The 24,592-nt window shown below is 32.8% G+C and overlaps 1 protein-coding gene across 3 annotated transcripts in view; it reads left to right on the forward strand.

The window, feature by feature from the left end:
- Window positions 1-521: 521 nt before the first annotated feature.
- LOC134243330 (tachykinin-like peptides receptor 99D) overlaps window positions 522-24,592 on the forward strand; it is a 29,926-nt gene continuing 5,855 nt past the window's right edge. For 2 of the 3 annotated variants that reach the window (XR_009987007.1, XM_062725593.1), the window contains exons 1-3: window positions 528-1,452; window positions 11,544-11,744; window positions 22,708-22,858. Coding sequence is in view for 2 of the 3 variants with exons in the window: in XM_062725593.1 (XP_062581577.1) it covers window positions 1,094-1,452; window positions 11,544-11,744; window positions 22,708-22,858 (711 nt within the window). In the remaining variant the exon portion in view is untranslated. Of the gene's footprint in view, window positions 1,453-11,543; window positions 11,745-22,707; window positions 22,859-24,592 lie in introns of all 3 variants that reach the window. The other variant, XM_062725594.1, reaches the window with a different exon arrangement.

Genomic DNA, 24,592 nt, shown 5'->3' on the forward strand with positions numbered 1-24,592 from the left:
AGTTCATATGACCCCCGACACCCATTTTATCTCGTCATTCTGTGGGATTCACTGATATTATTTAGAAAGTTGGAACGTTAGCCTACTAGACAGTTCCCATACCAATAAAGGGTATCTTTCTCTGAAGGCTGTCAAAAACATCAAACAAAATTATAAATGGTGCACAGGAGATTTAAATTATATTGGCTTAATGGAGCTAAATCATGGCGTAATCCACTCTCCGACACACGCCACAGGCCAGCACATTGTCAAGTGAATATGTACTAAGACGAATTACATGTAATAATTATTCATGCCAATACTCACAGGTTATCATACAGCGATTTGCGCGTGCTTGTTACAGGCAAACAAACAATGGAAAAAGCATATTGTTTATTGATTTATGCACGAGAACACATTTTTACCCAATTCGCCGGGAAAAACTGTCAGTGTATCAAACTAAGCATATGCTCCGTACATTGTATAGTCTTTCAGGGAGATTTATTTATGCTTAATAGTTTTTGTTTCTTTAATAGATTTCTGTTTAACCATGTGATTCATAGGAATTATCTTATCCTATTTCAGTTTCAAGAAGGTTAAAAGATGGCAATTTATTTCCAAAGGTATATTAAACACGAGCACATATATCTGACAAATATGTGTAAATACCGTACATATTTCCGAAATAAATTGTCCTTATGGTGACGGGCTGCACTCTGTGTTGTAAATCACACGGCTTCTATTGGAATTTACGTGAGTTTTCCTTTCTGATTTCTATAGATCGCTAGGGCTGGTTTTATAGACACTCGACTTGCGCGCAGGGTCAGCATCAGAAACCTCAGCCAATGAAAGGAATGGAGCAGCTCATTCATAGAAAGACACGGACGTGCCGAGGTTTACAGCTATCTTTGCAGAGGGTGATTTAACACATGTAACCTGTTGAGATTTAATCCTAGTCAACTCCTTTGAAGATGCCTTCCTCTTTCCTCTCTTATATTGCATTTGAACAAATATTTCTTTATTCTTGGCAGTTCAAAATATCACACTGTTGCGTGAAAAAGTGAAAAAAGTATCTTTTGTAATTTCATAAAATTTTGGAAATTATAATTACAAAATGGAGAAGAACAATTCTACGGTGGCTGGACACGACGATTTTACTTTGATGCCGGTGTGGCAACAGGTGGTGTTTATCACGGCGTATGTGGTTATGATTGTGGTGGCGGCCGGTGGCAACCTTGCCGTCATTTGGATTGTGATGGCCCACAAGCGGATGCGGACCTTTACTAACTACTTCCTGGTTAATTTGGCGGTGGCCGACACCTTGATTTCTCTGTTTAACACGGCTTTTGTATCCATCTTTCTGATTTACCAGGATTGGTGGTACGGAGAAGCCTACTGTAAATTCAGTAACTTTATTAACATCTGTACCCTTTCCGCTAGTGTCCTGACGCTTATGTCTATAGCTATCGATAGGTGAGTCCTTGTTTTAATTATAAATCATCTAATGATTTATGCTTATAAATTTTTTAAAGGGGTATTCTCCAAACAAAATGGTCACATACAGTTATAAAATGCATTTACGGAACCGCATGTCAAAGAAAGTTATTTTGAAATTACTTCTAGAAATGCATTATTTACATGTCATTCAAATAGGTTGAATTTCATTGTAATAAAAGTAAAACAAATACAGAAATGAAAAAAAAATCTTTGTTAAAATAGAAATTATACAGGACAAGTTCTATTTTAAGGTGTAGATAAGAGAGATTCCTCTATGTGCTTTAAATTTCTTTTTTAAAACTTAAAACGCTTTTCGTTATTATACTAAAAGTATTGTCATTGATATTGAAAGGAAAATTCATTCTTATTACTGATAATAATAGTCAGACCTTTGTGGCTTTGAGCTACCTTTGCCAATACCAACAAATACCACCGTAAAAAATCGTGAGCCTTGGATTTGTTCAGAATGAATACAATTTGCTGGACATTCCAACCTTCTTATCCTTTAATCCAGTGAAAGGACTATCTCGTGAGGACTTGACCAACAAATGTCAATTTCCTCCATCAATAACCTTATGGTTGTCTTTTTTTCCTTATTAATGTTCATCGAATTTTAAAGAGGCATTCTCCAAACAAAATGGTCACATATAGTTATCATGAATGGCATTTACGGAACCGCATGTCAAAGAAAGTTATTTTGAAATTACTTTTAGAAAGGCATTATTTAAATGTCTTTCAAATAGGTTGAATTTCATTATAATAAAAATAAAACAAATATAGAGACATTACTATCTTTGATAAGGAAAAAGACTTCATATAACCATAAGATTGTTGATGAAGGAAATTGACATTTGTTGGTCAATTCCTAAACAGGGTGTCCTTTCACTGGATTAAAGGATAAGGTTGGAATGTCCAGCAAATTGTATTCATTCTGAACAAATCCAAGGCTCACGATTTGTAACGGTGGTATTTGTTGGTATTGGCAAAGGTCGCTCAAAGCCTCAAAGGGCTTACTATTATTAGCAGTCGTACTGTAGGCATGTCATTAAAGATGGTCATGTCTGCAACACAATGACGGGAGGATAATGGTTATGTTGGGTGATTCTGGGTAAATTTGCATCCAGTTTGCATAATATGACTGTAATGTTACTAATGAATACTAGTATGACGAACAGATATGAAGTAAGCGTTGCTATCAATATTAAATTAAATTCATCAAATTTCTAGTTTATTTTCTAGATGTGCAAAATGATGGTCTCTTCTTCCGTTATTACTTCGTTTCTGAGAACTTTCAGTTTCCATTCCGGGTATTTTGTAGTACATTTTTTTTGTATTGACGGAATTATCTCCAAAGAGTTGACTAACAAATTCATATATTTTTCTGAATAGCTAATAATATAAGTAATAATATAATATAAGTAAAAGAATCATGCAAAAAAGTATCTTAAAAAAGACATCTTGAAGCTTTTGAACATTCAATTAATTCTTGCGGATTAGAATTGAACAGGTATAGTTGTGATAAGTATTGATTTCTACAAATGGTTTGAAAGTTAAAAGATATTAGAAAAATAAATTTTAGCAATTTAACATGTTATATGTAGAAGATATAAATAAAATCGTACAGGGCAAAATTTGACCGTTCTTGTCTTATAATACTAACCTGCTGGAGAATTTTTTCTCCCCCTGTGTAGTAACTGTCGTTAATCGAACATAAATACTGTAATTAACTATTATTTATCCTCGTTATTAAGAACAGACGGGAGCTGAGGTTCTTCATCACATAATCTGACAATAACCGCGGGGAGGCGCCACTATAGGTGCAATGTTCCACGTCGGATTTTGTCAAAACATACATTTGGTTCGTGTTATGTAAGCAAATGTTTCTGTATAATGGTAATTAAGGTGGATTTTTTCGTAACTCGAATTTTCTCTGAAGTTTATCCTCCGGATGTGTTATCTTAAATAAAAATGACAAGAACACAGGCTCGTTTGTAACCAATTACAAGTAATTCATTCAGGAAATAAAGGCAAGAAAAAGTCGTCAATTCATGCAAAGATACGGGAACCAGAAGTCTGAAGACATGGGAAGCAGACAACCTTTCAACAAAAATGATGTTACATTTTAAGATGTTAGATTCTTATTGGAGTATTATTATAAATACTTAATCTAAATACTTCTACTGATAGTTAAGTTTCTTTGTAAGATCTATCATAGAACCATTCAAAGTAGTTTTACCATCATCGCATTACGTGTACAATGTTCACAATTTTTACCAATTATTTGTGTATATTTACACACCCTGATTGTACCGGAGTTAATAGAACCCACCGAGAGAAAATTGTTTCGGATACTTTGTGTCATTTTACATAAATGTTTTATAGAGAGAAACGCCGACAATTTTGGGGGAATGGATAAGCCGAGACACGCTAGCCTTTATATAAAGAGAATGTTTCTTGGATTTTTTTGTGCTCATGGTTCCAATGAGAGCACGAAGACGTGATTAATTTTCCGCATGTGCTCGCGAATGTAAATAACGCATTTTGGAAATCATTTAGAACGCAACATAAAACAAGTATACATAGATCAATCGAACAACAAACAAACAAACCATTAGAGATAAACTGAAACTTGATTGAATGCAAATTTACAAATCAGAATTTGTTATATTTGATGTTGCAAAAATTTGCCATTTATTTTTACAAAGATGATTCCAATCTTTACCCCAAATCAAGAGAAAATGGTTTAGATATATGTGACATTTATTGGAATATAGATATACAGATGTCGCTGCTGTATTGAATTTGTGTCTCGTAACCCATTTCAGCATTATTAGGGCTCTGGGTGAAACATTTATCATTTTCGTACATTTTCCCCGATTGAAGAGTTCCATCGCTCCGTGGAATAATTAACTCGATCTTTTATATGTCAATGTCTTAATTGATAGAATGCGGCGATGAGGGATATTTGGGTAATTTTTTTAAATTAATCCAGGAATGATTTGTACAAATCTCCTCCCAAAGGACTTTATTCTATAAATATGTCTTATTAAGTTTGTTTAAGTTCCATCTCACTAGGATTTTCCTTTGATTTCTCCGGAGAAAACATGCTTGGGAGAACTTATATCTTATGTTGGTCAATTATTCAGTAATATATGAACAGTAAGCGATTCCTCAGATATTTTTTTTTTACCTGTAGCTTTTAAAAAAATAAACTTAACAAAGGCATTTGCAACATTTTATTTCCATCTAAAGATAAGGAAGTCGGCGATTATTTCAAAGCATGGCACTTTTGATATCGTATCATTGAGATTTATCTTGAAATACTCTCTACGACAGTCAACCAAAGAGGAAAGGGAACACAAAGAAGATTTTCAGAAGTTTTTTTCAAAAAATCTTCTCTCTAAAAAAATGAATATCGGAAAAGGATCATAAATAAAACTTATTGAATATACATGTATATTTTAAATAATTGAAATATTTAAGAGCTTCAGCCGTGTTTACATACCACAGGCATTGTTTCTGTAATAAATTTTTGACCCATAGTATAAAAATTATTACTCAGTATTTAATCTTCAAACGTTTTGCACCTAATAGTTCTTGAACTATTGTATAGATTATATAAATCGGATACAGAACACAATTTGTTTTTCATTATTAAGCAAACTATTCCAGAAAAATACCAAAAGCCACACAAATCTACCATTTACCTGGTATTTTCAAATTTGGGGGGTGAAATACTTAAAACGATGTATAATTTTACATATTTTCAAATAATTTAAATATGTGAACCTTAAACCTCTAACTGGTGTTTCTTTGAAAATGATTTCCTCAAGGTAGTTAAGATTTTATATATACACATCGCCAAATCAACCCAATAAACCATATCTAACTCAGATCTATTCAACTGAAAATGAAGTAACATCTTTACTGGTTAACCTTTCCAAAAAATCGGTCGATATTTTTCTTAACTTTTATATAAATAATTAGTACTCAATTGACTTATATTTATTTCAAATACATGTTTTACTCTTTACATAATAACTTTTCAAGGACTAGCAGGAACAAGTTAAATTGTAGCCAATATGGACTACTAAGTATAAGGCATGTCCTTACATTCCGTAAGCTAGCCTAGTGTTTAATTAGAAATCAGGACGTGGCACTTCATCCATGTTTCTAAGACATGGAGTTATGCCTTTAGTCAGACAAACTTGTGTCTAATTAAAACACAAGAATGTTCCACAGCCTGATCAAAGACAATCGTAGGCAAATTAAAGGCGAAGTTCAGAACATCAGGTGTTAGTCTGTCGTTAAAGACACGACTTAATTATTAACTTAGCTCATCTTAGAACTTTTTAAAGCTCCAGTCATTAATGAATTATACTTCATATAACACAGGAGCTGTGCTGTTCCGATTGTCAGGAAGAACCCAAACTAATTTATAATGAAGCCTTTTTTATTTTGTCGTTTTGTTGTAATATCATGCTTCAAACAATATACACCTGAGGTGCTTATAGAAAACGAAAAAATTCAGAATTTTTTCTATAACAATGATACTGCATCCCAATGATAGATTTCTATGCAAATTTGTTTAAATTGAATCTTGTACTAACTTAGAGACTTTTACCCATGGTATGATACTATCAATTCTTGCAGAATATGAATATTCTGGTACGGAAGTCTTTGATACACTTGTGGTATATACTTGTATATTTCTGTTAGTATTCTGGACCGCAAGTTTGGTCTTTGATACAGATATGACTTACACCAGCAATTTCAAATTAATTTCTAATAGGTGCATCTTGTTCGTAGTGCATTCTAGTTTGGAGGTTGGACCCTTTTAAGTTTGGCATTAGATATGCATCATTTACCCATGAAACAATTTGAAAAAGATCTGGCACTCAGAGTAGAAATATATTTTAAACCTATCGATGTCCATTTCGAATCAATTTGTATGTCTGAGAGCAAAACTCTCACGGCTAATTCGTTCTCCACGGGCGAAAAACCTAACGTATACGTTTAACATGTCACCAGCAAACCTGATGTTGTCTTTTCCAGGGATTGCGTGCTTTGTTTGATCAAACAAAAGCGGCCTTCACTCTCTAACACTGTAAAAATGATTAGAACCTTATGTTCATTGGCAAAGTGCATACAGTTGCACAAATTAAATAGATGTACGCTTTACTTGACCCCAGAAGCTTCGACAGACTTCGTGTGCCACCGAGCACTCACCCCCAGCTACAGCAGACCTGCCTCCGCCATTGAGTCCCAGATTAGCGGCGCGTGTCTCGTTAAACGACCAGCCGAGAATCAGGTCTGGTGAATTATCATTCAGCGTTGTGAATTCATCAAGCTTTAATTCTCACAAAGGATTCCTAAAAATGAAAATAAAATAGCAGTAGTCACTGAAAATAAAATGTATTAAAGATTTGTGTCAGTAACCTTATTATAAGCCAAAGTATTTCACCTTCATGAGAAGCATTATGTGCGTTTGAAAAAATAACTTGAAAGGTTGAAAAATAATCATACTTTATTATGTACATTGTAAACTGTTTATGACTATTTTACCTAATTATGTTGACATATTTTTTTGGAATAGACCCCTCAAGGGGATGGCGATTCTAATTGACAATAGAATAAGCAAACACTTATCGTACGATAAAAATATATATAATTGGAACATTTTCTTATGATTCTATTGATTTATGCTTCAAAAAATTTGATTTCGTTCAAGGTGACCAAATAGCATGGGTCGCCATTGACGTATTGAACAAAAAAGTAAAAATTCGTTTTAAGAAGTCATTTAAATAATTATCGACACTGTTTGACTTGTGGTATCAAATTCTGAAAAATCTTATGGCATGAAAAAATTACAAAAAACTCAATGTCATTCTTGCACATGTCAAAATGATTACTTTTCCATCTGACAAAAAAAAAATTTAAGTTGTATTATATATACTTGTATAACGAATGATGGACAGTTTTATTTACTAGTACTGAGTATATAAAATTCTTTGGTTTGTTGACTAGGCTTGTGGTAATAACAGTTCATTATCTTTATAGTCTAAAACTCTCAGGCTGACAACTTAACTTTCACTATATAACATGTTTGACATACAGGCCAGGATAAGGAAAATTTGAGTGCCTGACTGGTAGATCGGTTAAATACGCCTACTAGATGTCACTACTGGGGACTTTTTCTGATGTTGCTGGTAATGTTCACGCTAGTTTTATTGTAGCAGCTTTACAAGATGTTGTAGACAGCAGCTCTGCTAGATCGATGTTGCTGGTATTGTCCCTGTCTGAAGCTGCTGATATAGAGTTCCTGCTAGATGTTGCTGGTTGTGCTACAGTACTGCAATTTGTTGCTGGTAGTGTTCCTGTTAGATGTTGCTTGTAGCGTTCTTGCAAGTTGTTGTTGGTTGTGTCCCTGCTAGTTGTTGCTGGTAGAGTTCCTTCAACTGCAAATGTGTGCACTTTGCCAATGCACATAAGGTTCTTATCATTTTTACAGTGTTAGAGAGTGAAGGCTTATGTGTTTGATCAGCAGGTTTGTTGGTGACAGGTTAAACGTGTATGTCAGAGTTTTCCCGTGGAGATCGAACTTGTTTGTCAATAATTTACCTCGTTTTAGAAATTGTTCAAACGTAAAGCATGCTCTTGCGTATCGAATCAACTGAGTACATAAACTCCATATACAGGTGATGAAGGTATATTGCTGCATAAGTAAGGGAAGCTGACGATAGAAAAGTTAAAATCATCACGTTTATCATAGAGCTTGGTTGTTAGATTACCATTAACGTCTTTTTCTAGTAAAATATCCAAATATGAAACAGATGTGTCAGACTCTGTGGTATTTTTTTATCCCAAGCTCATCAGAATATATCGTATCGACTTTAGAATAAATGACCGTTGTTAATTGACAATAAATCATCGATATAATTATCTTTTATTATTAATTATCGAGTTGAAGGCCACAGCAAGTGTTTTTTTTTTCTTTTCATGCATAAGATTTTGAACAATTTTTGCTTCATATGAATACAAAAAAGATCTTCTAATAATAGGGCGCAATTGGTACCCATGGAAATTCCAATAGATTGTTGGATGACTTGGTCTCAAAAAAACAACATAGATATTTTCAATCAGAAACTCAAACATATTTTTGATGTCGACTTCAGAGTACTTGTGTGTACAATCAGAATGTGCTAAACAAAATAATTTTGCAAATGACCAATGACAAGGTATGTATATATACAAATTCCTTTTTTTTTTAATGAAAAAGCAGCTATCAATGATATGGAAAAGCCTGGCCTTTAATTTATCGTGGGAAATGGTTGTGTAGTGAGGAGTAAAGAAAGAGGCTTGGTTGAACATTCACTGGAAACAGCTATGTGTCTTTGTTTGTAAGGATTCTTATGAATTTCAGAATCAAATATGTATATGGTAGTTCAAAATCATTTTAGTTCTTTGGGATATTAAAAATATTCAAAACTGACATGATCTTGAATAATTTCATCCTTAGAATGAGAAATATGAGTATAAGTATGATTACCACTGTTGGAATTAAATTTTTCTAAAATACAACTTATATATATAATGAACCTTACAAACAAAGACAATGTTGTTATCTGCTTTGTCAGCAGGGACCAGTACGTACTGATCATGTAATATATCTAATTCTTCTAATTCTTTTCTCACCCCTGGATTACTGAATACAGAAGGATATGTGGTTTTCATATTGCCCCTAAATCTTTTAATACACGATTTGATTTTATCATGCTTCTGATACATCTAATCCATTCTGACAAAGCGTCATCCTCTTTTTTTTCATGTCTGGCCCATCGCCTGGCGTAATCTTTAACAGAATCCATAATATTTATGAAATTCCGACGCCAGTTGAGGGATCGCGGTTCCGACATATACTATGTATCATTGAATGAAACAAAATAAAACATAAAATATTGAGCGTTAAATAAGACTATTCAGAATTTTTACAGTCAAAACGTTTTATAGAGTAAAATGTGTTTTGTCTTACAAAAGAAGACTATCGATGTCATGGAAACAAAAGGGTTACAATTCTGAAAGTTTGAATTCTAGTAAAAAAAAAAAAAGGTTAAAATAGTGATTTCTCACTTTATTTTCATCTCAATATCAATGTACATGCACCTTTGGGGCCAGATCGGTCTGACAATGATTTTGCTTGCAATAGCAATTTTGTAAAAATTAATCTTCAATGACAATAATTATTGGTTCGGATGGTTCCTGTTTTATTCTTTTGATATCTGTATAAAACCCATTTAGGATAATAAACAGAGGTTAAATACGATAATATCTCGATAAAATGAGAGATCATCATCATTACACTGAAATGAAGACTTTTACAACCATGTCCTTATGTAGTGATGTTTTTTTTTTATTTAATAAAAATAAAAAAGAGTATCCTCAGACTCAACAATTAATCTTTTTCACAATTGAAAATATATTTGAAAGATCTGTTATCTTTAGATTTTGTAAAATGTAGTTTTATCTGATATCCTCTGTTACATGCATACTAACACAGAATCCTTGACACTCGGTATCTCCAACAGCTATGTGTGAATAACCTTGTGTACTTTAAATCAGGTGTGTTTTACTTATGTTTTATACCAAGGTCGTAACATCCTGTTTATGTACGACCTTGGTATAAAACAAAGGGAAAATACACCTGGCTAACAGAAACATACTAATATCGCAATAATTTATCTAATTTCATCGGAAAATCAAGGATCAATTTCAATCTTTCTCAATTGATTTCTCTGTATGAACGATTTCTAGATACCTATATTTTCCTTTTGCTATACTTTGATATCTAATGAGGATATTTCTGTACTCATTACATTTTGATTTCTATGATATATTTCATGTTCTTTCTACTTTGATATCTGTGCAGATATTTCTGTAAATGAACCACTAGTACTTTGATATCTGCTGGTATCTCTGTACTTGTTATACTTTGATTTGATATTTATGCTGACCTCTTTGTACTCGTTATACCTTAATTTGATATCCATACTAACATATCTGTACTTGTTATTCTTTTATATCTATGCTTACATCTTTGTACTTGTTAATCTTTGATATCTACATATGCTGTGATTTCTCTGTACTAGTTAAATTTTGATATCTGTATCGACATATACATATTTACATGTACACACTTGATATCTATGTTGACTTTTATGTACCCGTTATACTTTGATATCTAACTTGATAAATATCTATGCTGATATTTCTGTGCTCGTTTTTTTATATCAATGCAGGCATATCATTACTCGTTATACTTTTTAGTCTAGATATTCTGCCATTTTACTTTAATAAGGCATGCACCCGGTAATGACGAGCTTTTTAATGTAAGTTATTGTTTTTCATACCATTTTGGTTGATAACCATAGATTCTATTCTCTGTTTTTGCTCGTTATTCCCGTGGCCAGCATTGATAATAAGCTGGTGGAGACCTCAAATCACAATCCTCTCTGTTGAAAATCGTCATGGTCTTTTTTGCATTGCATGTTTAACATGTGTTAGGCAAATGAGCCAAACCTCACAAGACCTACTAGTATATTATTTTCTGGAAAATTATAATGGTTTGTAATTTCTTGTATACAATGATAGTTTATTCTTATCGTATTTTTTCATCGTATATTTTTACACTGCTTTGTTTTACTGAAATGTACACATATATTTTTTTTTAATTTCGGAAAACCTCACAACGATTTGTTTTTCCTAAAATGAATTTCCAAAAAGTTTGTGGACGAGAGACCCTTTTTAGACGAAACAGATCAAAAAGCTAAAAATGAAATCTTAACTCTTTTTTTAGATGCTATTAGACTCAAATGTATATTTTAGGAGTTTTGCTACGTTTTGTGAAACAAATTGCTACACGTGTCTTTCAATATTTGAAAATTGAAAAGAGTGTGCATTACTCACTGGCAGTTGGAAAATTGCTCATTGGTGAAAGAAACATGTCCAGTGTTCTCAGTCCAATTGATTTCTGTTCACACTATTACCGACTTTTGTTTTTACATTGACAGGTACCTCGCCATCATCCACCCGCTGCGGCCCCGGCTGACGGTACGTGTGGTCCTGGCGATAGCTGTGATCTGGCTGGTTTCCATAGTCCTGGCCATTCCTAATCTTATATATGGCAAGACCATGTTGGTACAAGGCAGGGTCATCTGTTTATTGATTTGGCCCGACTTTACGATGGAGAGTCCTTCCATGTTAGACTTCGGGTGCGTTTAATTCAATGTTTAACCGCATTTATTGCGCTTCTGATGTATCTTCCCTACTTAGTGATCTTCGGGTGCGTTCACCTTAATGTCTACTCTGATTTAGTAGACTTGGGTGCATCCACCTTAAGTAAATGTTTATCTTTATGTTATATATGTAGTAGATTTTGGTGTAGTTTACCTTTATGTCTATCCTTATTTAGTTAGACAGTTGCATGATCTTCCTTTTTTCAGACTTCGGACGATTTACCGATGTTAAATATAGTCATTTGATCCAATCCGAAATTCCTCAAAATATTATTCCTTTGAAATCTGAATTTCTTTATGGCACGCCCAACACGTGTTTCTTCTTTCAAAGAATACTAGCAGAAGGTTGCAATCAGAATCAATATACAAGGAAGAAAGAGACAATATAGCAAATTTTTTAGGATCTTTATGCATTAAAAAAAATATGAAATGAGTTAAAAGAAAGTTCCGGTGGATAAATACATGCATTTGATGCATATTTCTCCACCAATCACATTTGAGGTTTGTCTGGAGTCGGCAGTGGAGCGAGATGCATTCGTGCTGTATTGAGGGTCTCGAGATAACTGTGAAAAACATTCAGATCAATGTGCAAAGTCTGAATTAATTTGATATTTTTTCTGCATTGTCGAAAACTTTATTTTCGTATTAATAATTAAAGAAAACATTGTATTGTTTAAATTTGTGTCCATGTAACCATTGAAATGGCTTCAGTGCCTAAGACATTCCGTAGCGATGAAACTCTTTTACTGACGTAAATGCAACATACATTTAGTAAGCATTAACATTGTAGAAATCTCTTGTCACAAAGTGCTGCCGGTTAATACATCGTTTAAAATTACGACCAATAGGTTAAGCATCGGGAACAAAAAATAGCCCCTGTTTTTGGTATAAAAGGATCCAGTAACAATGCAAAAACAAGCCAAAAAATCCGACTTAACTTGGAAAACAAAACAGCTAATTTTACTAGCGTCGAAGACGTATAATTTGCCAAAAATATATTTTTTTAACCAATACGCGATATCTGCACACACAGACACACAAATCACAAAATATGCTAAAATAAAAAAAAAACTATAAAAATCACTTTTAGTCAGACATTGATTAATATTTGAATCAAAATATGGAACTGCTGTGTTAATACAGTCAACTTTAAACAGTCGTTAAGTCATGTTACTAGTATCTCAAATACTTTTTCTTGAGTGTAGCTGTATGACATGTAGATCGTGTATCCATTCATTGGGAACAGCGACTATTTTCAAATTGCTCTGTTCAGAAGTATTTAACAACTTTTTTTCATGTCTTGGAGTTGGATCAATCTATAGGACCGATTTCCTGAACAATATATGTTTCTGAATTGAATAGGAATCCTGTTGGCTTGTTTTCTCGGTTAGCTAAGTTTATTAGGCGCGGATTCCCGAGAAAAAGGTACAAGCTAGCAAAATGTGTTTTCTTTTCATCGTGAAAATATTCCTGACCTCAAACAAATGTATATCCTTATTACTTGGGAACTGTCCATCATACCACACTATTTTCTTCTTAGGCACCATCCTTCTGTATATAACATTTGGGAATTATTGCGCAAGCAAGGAAAATTTGCAAACATAAAAATCACATGAATCAATCACAGAACGGGTCTCTCCTCTCTAACTCGCAATGAATATTCATTGATTACTGACGAGAATGTAAAATTGTTCCACCTTAACATAAGGTCGACGTCCTGTAATTGGAAGCATCATACTTTCATGTTTGTGAATAATGGTCAGTGTTGTTTTTAGTGTTCAGTTCTTATCATTAATATCCAGAGCAAGCATTCCTTTAACCCTACAGAGTCCAGCATGGAATCATTCGTCCTTTTATATTGTAGGAGTTTTTAGTGTTCAAACATTGCTTACAGGGGCTTTACGGCCCATAAACTGTTTTGGTAATAAAAGGGAAAATGAATAACTGGGTTTAAAAATTGCTCTTCGTTAAACTCCTAAAAATAATATCCTTTTTTCACTTCGTCTTCCAAATAACTAAGGAAAGGAAAGTATGTACAAAATTTAATTGGACTTTGTACTTGCTCATTAACTAAACTCATTTCCCCTGAAAAATCACTGGAGGGATGGATTTTTCATATTTTTACAAATTCGAGCAATTGGAAGCATCCAATCTAGGGTCCTCATTTTTATTACAAATTCAAGGAATCGTGTGTTCATATACTTTACTTTAAAGAAAACTTGATAAAAACTTGACATACGTTATTTCTTTCTATTTTATTTAAATTATGTGTCCTTAATTGAAAAAAAAGTATTTTGGAATGAGATAATTTTTCTAATTTATGACGATTTAAAGACTTTACTCCCATTAAAATGAATGTCATAAAACAAATGACATTTTAAAAAAATCATGTGTTTGAAGATGTAATTGATGATTTTGCCAAGTCATAAAATAACTGATAACATTTGAAAAGCTATTTACATGCATTGATACGATTTAATATACTTAAGTTTTGCACGAAATACAAAAATAACTTATTAAACAGAAAAGTACCTCTTTGGCCTCTTGTTTGATGTTTTCACGTTGAAAGATAGTTTCATTATGATAACTTTTATCAGAAATTTTGTCGGTGGCTGCCAAAATGCTAAATAATATTGGAATTTAGCATTAATTTCTAATCTAATTATCAAATGCGCACGCGGACTACTATTTGTAGTGTATAATGATTTCTACAAAGAAAAAAAAATATAGATGCCGAAATTTAAAGATATATGTGCCGTATTAGTGTTTTATTTTAAAAGAAATAAATATATATGTGGTGTCTCATCAAATTATATAAGTTATATACTTTCTGCAAATAAGACAATTCCACTCCATCACTTTTAAAAGTTATGAAATATTATTTGGTAAAAATTATTTTCTCTCCGTGTCGGATAAAAAACCGCCTCTTATTGAAATATTCATAATCACGAGGTGTCTTTAAAATATTTTTTGCGCATAATGTGCTCCGTACTGAAGATCCATAGTCGCTATTTTGTAAATGTTCACCCAACCAAAAATGTCCACTAGCAGTACAGCAGGGGGAACGCTAAACAAATGGACCTATGCAATGGAGTGGGGAAAACTTTAATTTTCTTCATTGTTAATCATTTGTATGCAAATATGAACATGGGATAAGTAGATAATAATGTACATAATGCATCAAGTCTTTCCGAGAGCGATTTAAAAAACTAGCCTTTTCGAAAAACACATGTAGTATTTTATGTAGAAACCATAAATGCATTAAATACAACTCATTCAGCTGATTTGTCTATTTGTGTTCCTCGTTGAACAGACGTCACAAAAAATATTGTCCTGGACCTGATGATTCTCGTGATGCTTTTCCCGCGCACATGCGCAGATCCAGCATAAACGTCAGTCCTTTATGAATATGCATGAGAATATCGTGTTCTTTTCCCGACCAGTACTTTGTTAATACCGAATAATATTTTGTCGAATTTGCAAGAATGCTTCATTTTTGATAGCTTATCATACTTCAGAAATTTTTGTTCGATTTCAGCTGTGCAAAAATACTGTTTAACACGGCATATATATCTTTAATATTATCAAACTATGACCGATTCGTACCTTAATTTATAACGGCCAAGGAATCATTCAAAGTTTTCCAAATGGTAAAAAATGAGAGAAAATCAATTTACCATTCTTAAATCTTCCGAAAAAATATTCAATATACCTTTTCTTAGTATAATATGTATATTATTTTAATTAATGACAAGGATTAGTAGATAATGCTTCGGAAGGGTAGACACGGTTTAATCCTAATTACGATTCTGAGTTCACGAAGATGGAGAATGGATCTGACTTTCTCTAGGGAATTCTTTTGAGAAATAATAAAGCTAAGGACATGTCTTTAAATATATGTGTGTAGATACATACATGCTTAATGATAGAATTCAGAGTAGAGATCAATAATAAGTAACGCGTATTTCTAATTGTTTTGTTTAGATCTTTTTCCAGATTATTTTTGTAAGTGAAGCTTTCTAAGGTGTAATATTTATAATCTTATAAGTACTCTTATGATACGGGTTTCCATATTTTAAAGTATTGACCCTTTCCCAGAACTTCTTAATATCTCTGTTTAGGAAGCCTTCTCCTCGTTAAGACCATTAACTGCTCCCTCATTCCCTCCATCCCTTCATCCCGAAATCACGCCTCATTTTGGCTATCACTTTTCCATTTTGTACTTGATATTTGGTTAATGGCTTTATAATCATAGAGATAAGAAGCAAAGTTCTAAAGCGTGCTTTCTGTTGATTTTTATACCATACAGATCTTGGCATCTTTGCGTATGGAAGACTTTAATTATCAGACCTGTACAAAGAGATCGTGGCATATTGTTCCTCTGTGTGTTTTACCTGCTCATCCTACTAAAAAACAAACTAACTTCTGATTTCGGATTTGAAGTAATAATTAGTTTTCTTTGAAACTAGAGAGGATTTTCTGTCGTGTCCGTCATTTTATCCTATAATAATGGAAGACAAGCTCGTTCTGACATCGTAAACCATGTTTCTTTACTGTTTCATGGATTTGGGTCCTAATTATCCTAATTTGATAATGTAACCGTCTTTGAAATTAAACCCAACAGAAATTTAATAATCATGCAATTTTATCGGCTTTGCACAATGCATTTACATTTGAGTTGCGTCAAGCGAAAAGGGACCTTCGTGACAAAATTTTCGAAAATCGTTTTTTAACCGATCCTGAAAGAGCTAGTTTTTCTGAATATTTTGATACCAAATTTTTTATTGTAAACCTTCTAAATTCTATTAAAACTCAAATTGAAAGCAATGCAATATTATCAATATAACGCTATAAAACGTTGAATAACGTCACATAACGTTATTGATATTTGGAACGTTATTATTACTAAATAACCCTTTTGTATTAGTTAGAAATTATTTTTTCTACATTTATTTAAGTTTTTCAATGTCTTTCCCCCAAATTTTAGCATTTATATGATCGTATACATTGTAAAATAGCGATAAGGCTGTTGAAAAAAACCCCTTAATTTTATCTACCGGGTTGTATGTAGGCCATTATTGAAATAATAAAGAACATTTAAGTTGTACATTTTCAAAGAATATATTCAACGGCACCATCTCATCTTTTTTTCTACAACATGAACATGATAAACATAAGCATGCTTTAATCTTTAAAAATTGATATTTGAAAGGATCCTTTACATGTACAAGGGGGTAAATCTTTGACCATACAAAACCAAACAAGTTCCTACTCTGAAGTTATCTCGCAAGGCATTTGTAACAACACGGATATTTTCCAAGAAAGAAATAACAACTTATATTCACAGAAATGACCTAGAGTATTTACAATTGCTTGCAAGGGAGTAAAATAAATAATTATGTTCATGTAGTAAGGTCTTTAGGATATCGATTGATCCCGGTCAACGTATTGTTATTTCCCTTTCGCTTTAATCAGCAAACCCGTCTCCTAAAAAAAAAAACACTTAAGCAGTACCTACATGTATATTTTATGGAAATGACATAGTTGTACTTCCCTGAACAAATTTTTTAGGGGGTGATGGTATGCAACTTTCAGGTATTATTTCATACTTCTTTCAAAAACGATGTCCTCATATTTTATTTAAATTGAAAATTATATTGAAATGTGGAATATCCTCCAATTCAAATAAGATTAAGCATGTTTGTTTTATCCCTCCTCTAACGAAGCAAAATTAATAAAATATACCGGTACAAACATTAGATACTAAAGTTAAATAAAATATACCGGTACAAACATTAGATACTAAAATTAAATAAAATATATCGGTACAAACATTAGATACTAAAATTAAAGAAAATATTCCGATATGAACATTGTATCAATAAATATGACTTAACTATTTTCAGTTAAAGAAATAAAATTTTTGTACATTGAGGAAATGGGGGAAGGAGGGGGGGTTCTTCAAAAATGCACCGGGCACGTTGTGCTTGGAACAAAGACACGTTACTTCAGTGCTTGTGATTGTTTAAATTTTGCTAAAGATAAATATTGTGTTTTATTCTCATGTTAAAAATATCGAGGAATTGAATTTGTTTAGCACTAAAAAGTTATCTATATATCTACATTTGATGCAAAACAATCAGTTGGACAATATTAAAAGTCGGACGTTAAATTCATACTTTTGGAGTATACTAAAATCGTATATATATAATTAACGTATGTATAAGCTTTGCTTCTGTGCCATTCAGTCACGAGTTGGTACGTTGTTTCATGCAATATCTTTTTGACCAAATCACTGGTACCGGATGACATTCTAACTGTACAATCTAAACAGTTGATACACAGTTACATACATGTACATGGCGATGTAAACAATCAGTTTTATTCATATTCAGCTGTATCAGTGAGAACAATAAATGGAATAAAATACATGGGCCTCATCCCCTGAAAAAACAAACAATAAATTATACGTATATACACGCTTCCATCGGAAGAAATTTCTTTAAATTTATTCTTGGCATTATTTATTATGCATACGAGTGATGTGTACAATCGACAATCCTCGGCTGACTCCGCTTCACTCCAATCAAACAGGTACAAGCCATCCGAGGAGCTCCGAGTGATAACCCCCCCCCCCCCCAAAAAAAAAAAAGAAATGAAGTCACGTGCACGAATCAATGATAATTATAGGATCTAATTTACAAAACGTATAGTTAATTTTTTTTTTTCAAATCCAACTTTTTATTCTTATATTCAGGTTCTGACAGGGTCGGTAATTCTTAAAATAAAAATTTCCAAATATCTCCAATACCTGATTCGAAAAAAAAATTATATTTATAAAATCATATGCAGTAAACAGACACATATAGAAATCATCTTCTTTTGTGGGAAAGGACTTTATAAAAGTACGTTATTTTACAGGGATAAAAAAAGGATTCATCAGACGATATTATTAATAGGTCACAACATGCACAAGTGTAAATAATCATTGATTACACAATCGCAGTGTAAATTGAGCGACATTAACAAAGGGGTTGCACAGCTTCCAAATATGAAATTCTTATGATCCTCTGCAAATACATATACAGTGTATGAGAAAGAAAAGGAACCATTGAGATACTGTTTGAAAAACAAAATAATTCATCACCACTTGACTGATGATGTGGATAACGAAGCAATGATCAGGCACTTAATAAATTGGTCAAATATAGGAGCGATGTTTTTTTTTAGGAAAAGGGGGGGGGGGCGGTGGTGGTGCATGTACCATTGTATTTTCAAAGTGGCTATGGTCAAAATAAAAAAAAAGAAATTAATAATAAATTAATACGTAAAAGTAAAAGTGAATAAGCACAATTGAAACAAAAAACAAATTAATTGAACAAAAAAAATCAAGTGAGATAATAACAGATAGAAAGAGAAAAAAATCGGAATTAATCCTTGAAAAGCTTCCCTTTCCGTAGTACCCCGGTAATATAAAACGAACATAAGCACATCCAAAAAAGGCGTTTTTTTTTGTGTAGGGGGAGGGGGTAATCAAACCATTTCATTAAACAATATTATGCAAGATTATAAGCTTAAAATGTCTGGAACTACTGTATTTGCCTTAAACATAATAAGGAAACTTCAAACTTATGTACATCAGTCTGATTTTAAATCATCTCTCTTAATTTTCGACTTTAAGTTATAAATATCAGCTTAACCCAGAGTCACCATGTTTAGTTTTAATTTATTTCAATAAATTTAGGCAATGAATACAAGACTTCAAATTAGTTTTGAAAATGTCAACTTGATTTTTTTCGCATTTTATTACGTCAGTTTTCAAACCTCAGAGTGCTGCGCCAAAGGTGAAGGTACAGAAGTTCACTTCATCCTTTGTGACATTGCTACAGACAGTTAACTAGCTGCTGCATTCATGTTTTATTCTAACTATGTATTTATAAAATGCTATTGCAACTATGCTTGTATCAGTTAACTTGACTTTCTGACTAACGGAGAAACAACCTGGAATGTGAAATATGTAACACCCCCCCCCCCCTCAAAAAAAATAACAACATTGAAATAAATGCAGGAGACCACTTATCTGTAGAGTCTGGAGCTCAGCCGGAAATGCCAATGACGCGATTTTCTTCAGAGCTTACTGAGGTAAACACTTATGTGGATTTGTTCATGAACATTTTTCACTTCTCACGAATAAGGCCATTCATGAACTGTCAAAAATTAAATTAGTTAATACACTCTAAATGGGAAAAATAACCAGCAAATCTATAAATTGACGACATTGTACAATACTTTTTTTTGAATTTCGGGCAGATACAGACGTGTCTATTTTTCAACATTCATATTACGCAAATAAATTTTTGTTTTGCTTTATCGTATGAAACTTTTTTATCGACAAACGCACCGGCGCGACGTCATGTCTTTGAAGCGCTATTGTGACGTAATTACGTTTATGTCACGAAGGTCCCTTTTCGCTTGACGCAACTCATTTACCTAGTAATTCCAGGGTTGTGTGAGAAATAATAATATTTCAAAACAACCCTGAAAATGACTCTTGGTACCAAGGTATTGTTGAGCTGTTATCTTATAATGACGAACCTTGATTAAATAAAAAAAATCAAGAATTAAGTTTCTCGAAGACATGAACGACCTACATTCTTCTATTATACCGTGATTTCCTTGTTATACCTTCCTCTTGAAAAATGGAAGGGTATATAGTGATCGGGATGCAAGTCCGTCTGTCTGTATGTCTGTCTGTCTAATACGCTTTGGGGTACCCATCTCTTGTCCGCAACTCCTCTAATACCACTGAATGAAATTTAATGATACCTTTAAAGATTGCTTGTTACATAGTGCCGTTTGTGCACCTCTTATTTTACTTTTTGATCGGACACATACTACGGATTCCCCATAACAAAACATCGACACTGCCTTTTTTTTTCTATAATACTGAAGGGTACCCATCTGCATCTCCATCTATACCACAGATTCTTAATTACATAATGCCATTGTCTACATCCTATTTTACTTTTTGATTTGTCACTTAATTCGGGCCCCCCAAGAGCAAAACATTTTTTTTTGTTTTGAACATATTTTATTGACAATATGTCAAAGGGATTGGACACAAGTTAGTCCTCTCCCATACGTAAAATCTCAATAGCCATACAATATTTACAAACCTTTTTACAAAGTCATATAAAAATAAATTGCTTGTAAAGAGGCGAAAAACGGCATTTATGCTTTGCAAAAAAAGTCCTTACATCCAATTTTGCATTACTGTTAAAAATAAAAATTTTCTAAAAATAAGTCATTTTCACTTCATGAGAGAGAGAGAGAGAGAGAGAGAGAGAGAGAGAGAGAGCAAATAAAATCTACCTTTTCTTCAAAGGGCTGCCTTGACCAAATTTTTGATGTAAGAATGTTCCTGTTTTTTCGATAATATGAAAATAATCAAGTGGAGTAAAAATGTTACTGTGTAATTTTCAAAAATAATGATGTCTTTTGGGAATTAGTGATGATAGAATGTGTCGAAGTTGAAGGCTGCGTTTTCTTTCTTCTATTAATTATCCAGCTGTTCTTATTTTAATGGAACGCTTGATTTGTGGATGATTTTAAAATATCATTAAAGAATCTGGGAGGATTAGGCGAGTCATATGCCCACACGGGTTTTGAAGCTCTGTAAGCATATCAGAATTTTCATAGTGGTACGATTTACTTAAACATTTAAACTTTGTATAGTACTGTCCCAATGACAATATCTTTGTTTTTAAAACATTGCGGTTATCGTTACAGAATCTTTTAACATGTTATGCATTTCATACTGCGTGTTATTTGTTAAATATATGTTTATAGTTGATTGTTTACTTAATGTTAATGTAGAGCTGTTGTTGGTGTTAATAAACAACCTTATCGTACTGGTCTATCCATTATTGTTTACAATTTAAAATATGATATATCTTGAAAACGTGTTTATTATAGGAAATATAATTGTTGACGGTAAATAATTTAATTATTAAGTATTGCCATTTTGGTGGGTTAAATGCAATCAATTTCTAAGTCATTTGATTCAGGTTTTATCGTTACTGTGTGCATATGGTTATAGATAATTCCAAAATTTTACAAAAATTGGAATTTGTATGAATTTTTTAGATTGATATTGTACTTTCCCTTGCATAGGCATATGACTGGCCTAATTCCCCCAGATTCAAATTTATTGACTCTTTATTGATGTGGTTTACATTGTCTGTTTACAACTGAGTTTTAAAAAAATCGTTGCAATACTTTCAATATTTTATTTTCCTTGTTGATTTAGTGATGCATGTATGAAAAAAATAGAGTTAAAATTATCCACAGTGAAAGACTTTAATTTTGAAAAAAAAAAAAAAAAGATTCAAAAAAAAAACAAACAAACAAACAAACAATAAACAAAAAAAGCCAAAAAAAAAAAAAAAAAAAAAACCCAAAAAAAAAATTAAAATTTTATTATTAAATTTCATTGACCTGTTAAAACCCCGAAATGTACATTTTTTTTTAATTTTGAAGAAAGAGTTATATTTTCCAAAATCGGATGATATTTTAGATAACCGGATTCAGAATCACACTTCCGTTAATATGGTATCTTTGAACCTTTAGGCATTTCTGTTAATCTTTATATGATTTATATTTACAAATGCCATTAAATTCTGTAGAGAATCTAACATATCTTTGCACTCAAGATTTTTTCGAATATTGCAAAGCTATAACTATAATTTCATATTTTTACAAGGTTTCCACATATATAAAAAAAATGAATGTTGAATTAGCATTTGCTTTCACAGTTAATTACACTACTGGGGAATGCCAGTGATTGTCAGCTATAATGTCTATTTCTGATAGATAACAATCAAATTAACAAATATGCTATCAGTGAGTCGTGTTTTCATCGAAAACTTTACTTTTTCAGATATAATGTCCTTATTATGATAGTGACGTATGTACTTCCGCTGGTGACGTTAACAGTGACGTATGCCCGAGTGGGGATGGAGCTTTGGGGGAGTAGAGCCATTGGGGAAAACACACCTGTCCAATACGAGAGGATTCGCTCAAAAAGACGAGTAAGTCACGTGACAATTTAATGCAGTAAATGGCCCGTGTAAACGTAAAGTTCTAGATATATCAGGCAGTAGAAATAATTTTCAGGAAACCCTAAAAGGGGAGGCATTCAGTTGTGATTTCTAATTAGGAATTCAATATTGTATGATCCCTTTGACCTGTATGACCCTACATTTAAAATTTTTAAAGTAGAATATTTTTGACAAGAAAATTGGCTTCAACTGCATCCGCCAGCACTGCAAGAACATACGTATATAATACAAGATTTGCACTTTGTACATAATTTTGGTTTTAAAGGGATTAATAAAAAGAAAAGAAAACCAAGAATCTTTCTTTCAGTGATGACTTCCAGTTCTATATGGAGAACTTGGTTTTTGTGTAACTGTCATTTTATGGAAAATTGCCTTGGGTATGGCGACTGTAGGCTTACTTGTTTATCTTGTACCGAAAACCCTATTCGAGAGTCGCTGCAATATGATGTAAACGGGACAAGGGACAGGAGAGTAAGATTATAGATATTTAATAAAATTGTTAACAAAATCCCCAGCTGAGCATGTCGACCTTCCTGTATAGTTCTGTAGAAGTTGGCTTGTGTGGCCTTTTCTTTTGATTAATGATGACATTAGGACGGTAAATGCCTGGAAAAGTCTCCATCACGGAGACCACAAAATCGTTACATAACCCTTAGATACTGCAGCTAAGGGACCCATACATAATTCTCAAACAAGCGGAAGGCCATTAGTGTACTGGTAGAGGAACTTAAGGGTACACTGGATGGTAAATCGCTCGATAAAGATATTTTATCGGAGGCGATATCGTTACGCTGGAATTCAAGGATGCAACGATGATAAGACAACATTGTTTATACGTTCTTTTTCAGAGAGGTTTTTGCATTAGATATGCTCGCGTTAGGATCTGATATTGTCAGTTATAAAAGGTTCCTTACGTCTGCTTGATTAAATACGATACTCATCGCAAGAAACCATCCCTCTTATCGCTTTCTCTTCTCTATTCTGAACGTTAATGTGCTTTCTATGGATTGAAGAAAAAAAATATATGAAATTCCTATCGATGTCAACATTTGTTTTTAATATGATTTAATGATGTAAACTGGAAAGATACCAAGAAGTAAAAAAAATCTTCTTTTTAAATCGCCACATCGCGAATTCAAGTCTGGTTTTAATGAGAAGTATTGAAGAAAAGGGATGCGCCTTAAGAAGGCTTTATAAATTGGTATAAAGAGGGAGCTTCCTGCTAAAGAAAAAAACCTTGTCAAATTATAAAAGAGACTCAAGTTTCTGTTTTTGCCTTTTCTGACGTTAAGTACTGATTGACAAATACTTGTGTTTCCGCAGATGTTTGTAACGATTGAAGAATCTGGCACCGATTCGAACAGAAAATTTGATTTTTAGGAATCTATAACGAAAACATGATAGACATAATTGCATTAAGACACTCAATTGCGAAAAACAGTAACGTTTATGTTTGCCCATTAAGTTCTTGAAATAATGTTCAATGAGTTTAGATGGTATCTGATTTAGTCGAAGTGAACACAGTGATTTCCTATTTTACAAAAGCATGAAATCCTAAATGTAGGCAAAATGCTGGAAGGATTGCGCGAGCCAGAACAGCGGGTTCGCTGTGTTCTATCCGCTGTGATGAAACAAATTCCACGTGTGATATTTCTAATGAAATTTGTTAAAAGATTCTTTATGTTTCTTGCGTTCCTTCGAAGT

This window comes from Saccostrea cucullata, unplaced genomic scaffold, assembly GCF_032062105.1.
Source record: "Saccostrea cucullata isolate Sc308-1 unplaced genomic scaffold, CSIRO_AGI_Scuc_v1 ctg133, whole genome shotgun sequence".
Classification (NCBI taxonomy): Eukaryota; Metazoa; Mollusca; class Bivalvia; order Ostreida; family Ostreidae; genus Saccostrea; species Saccostrea cuccullata.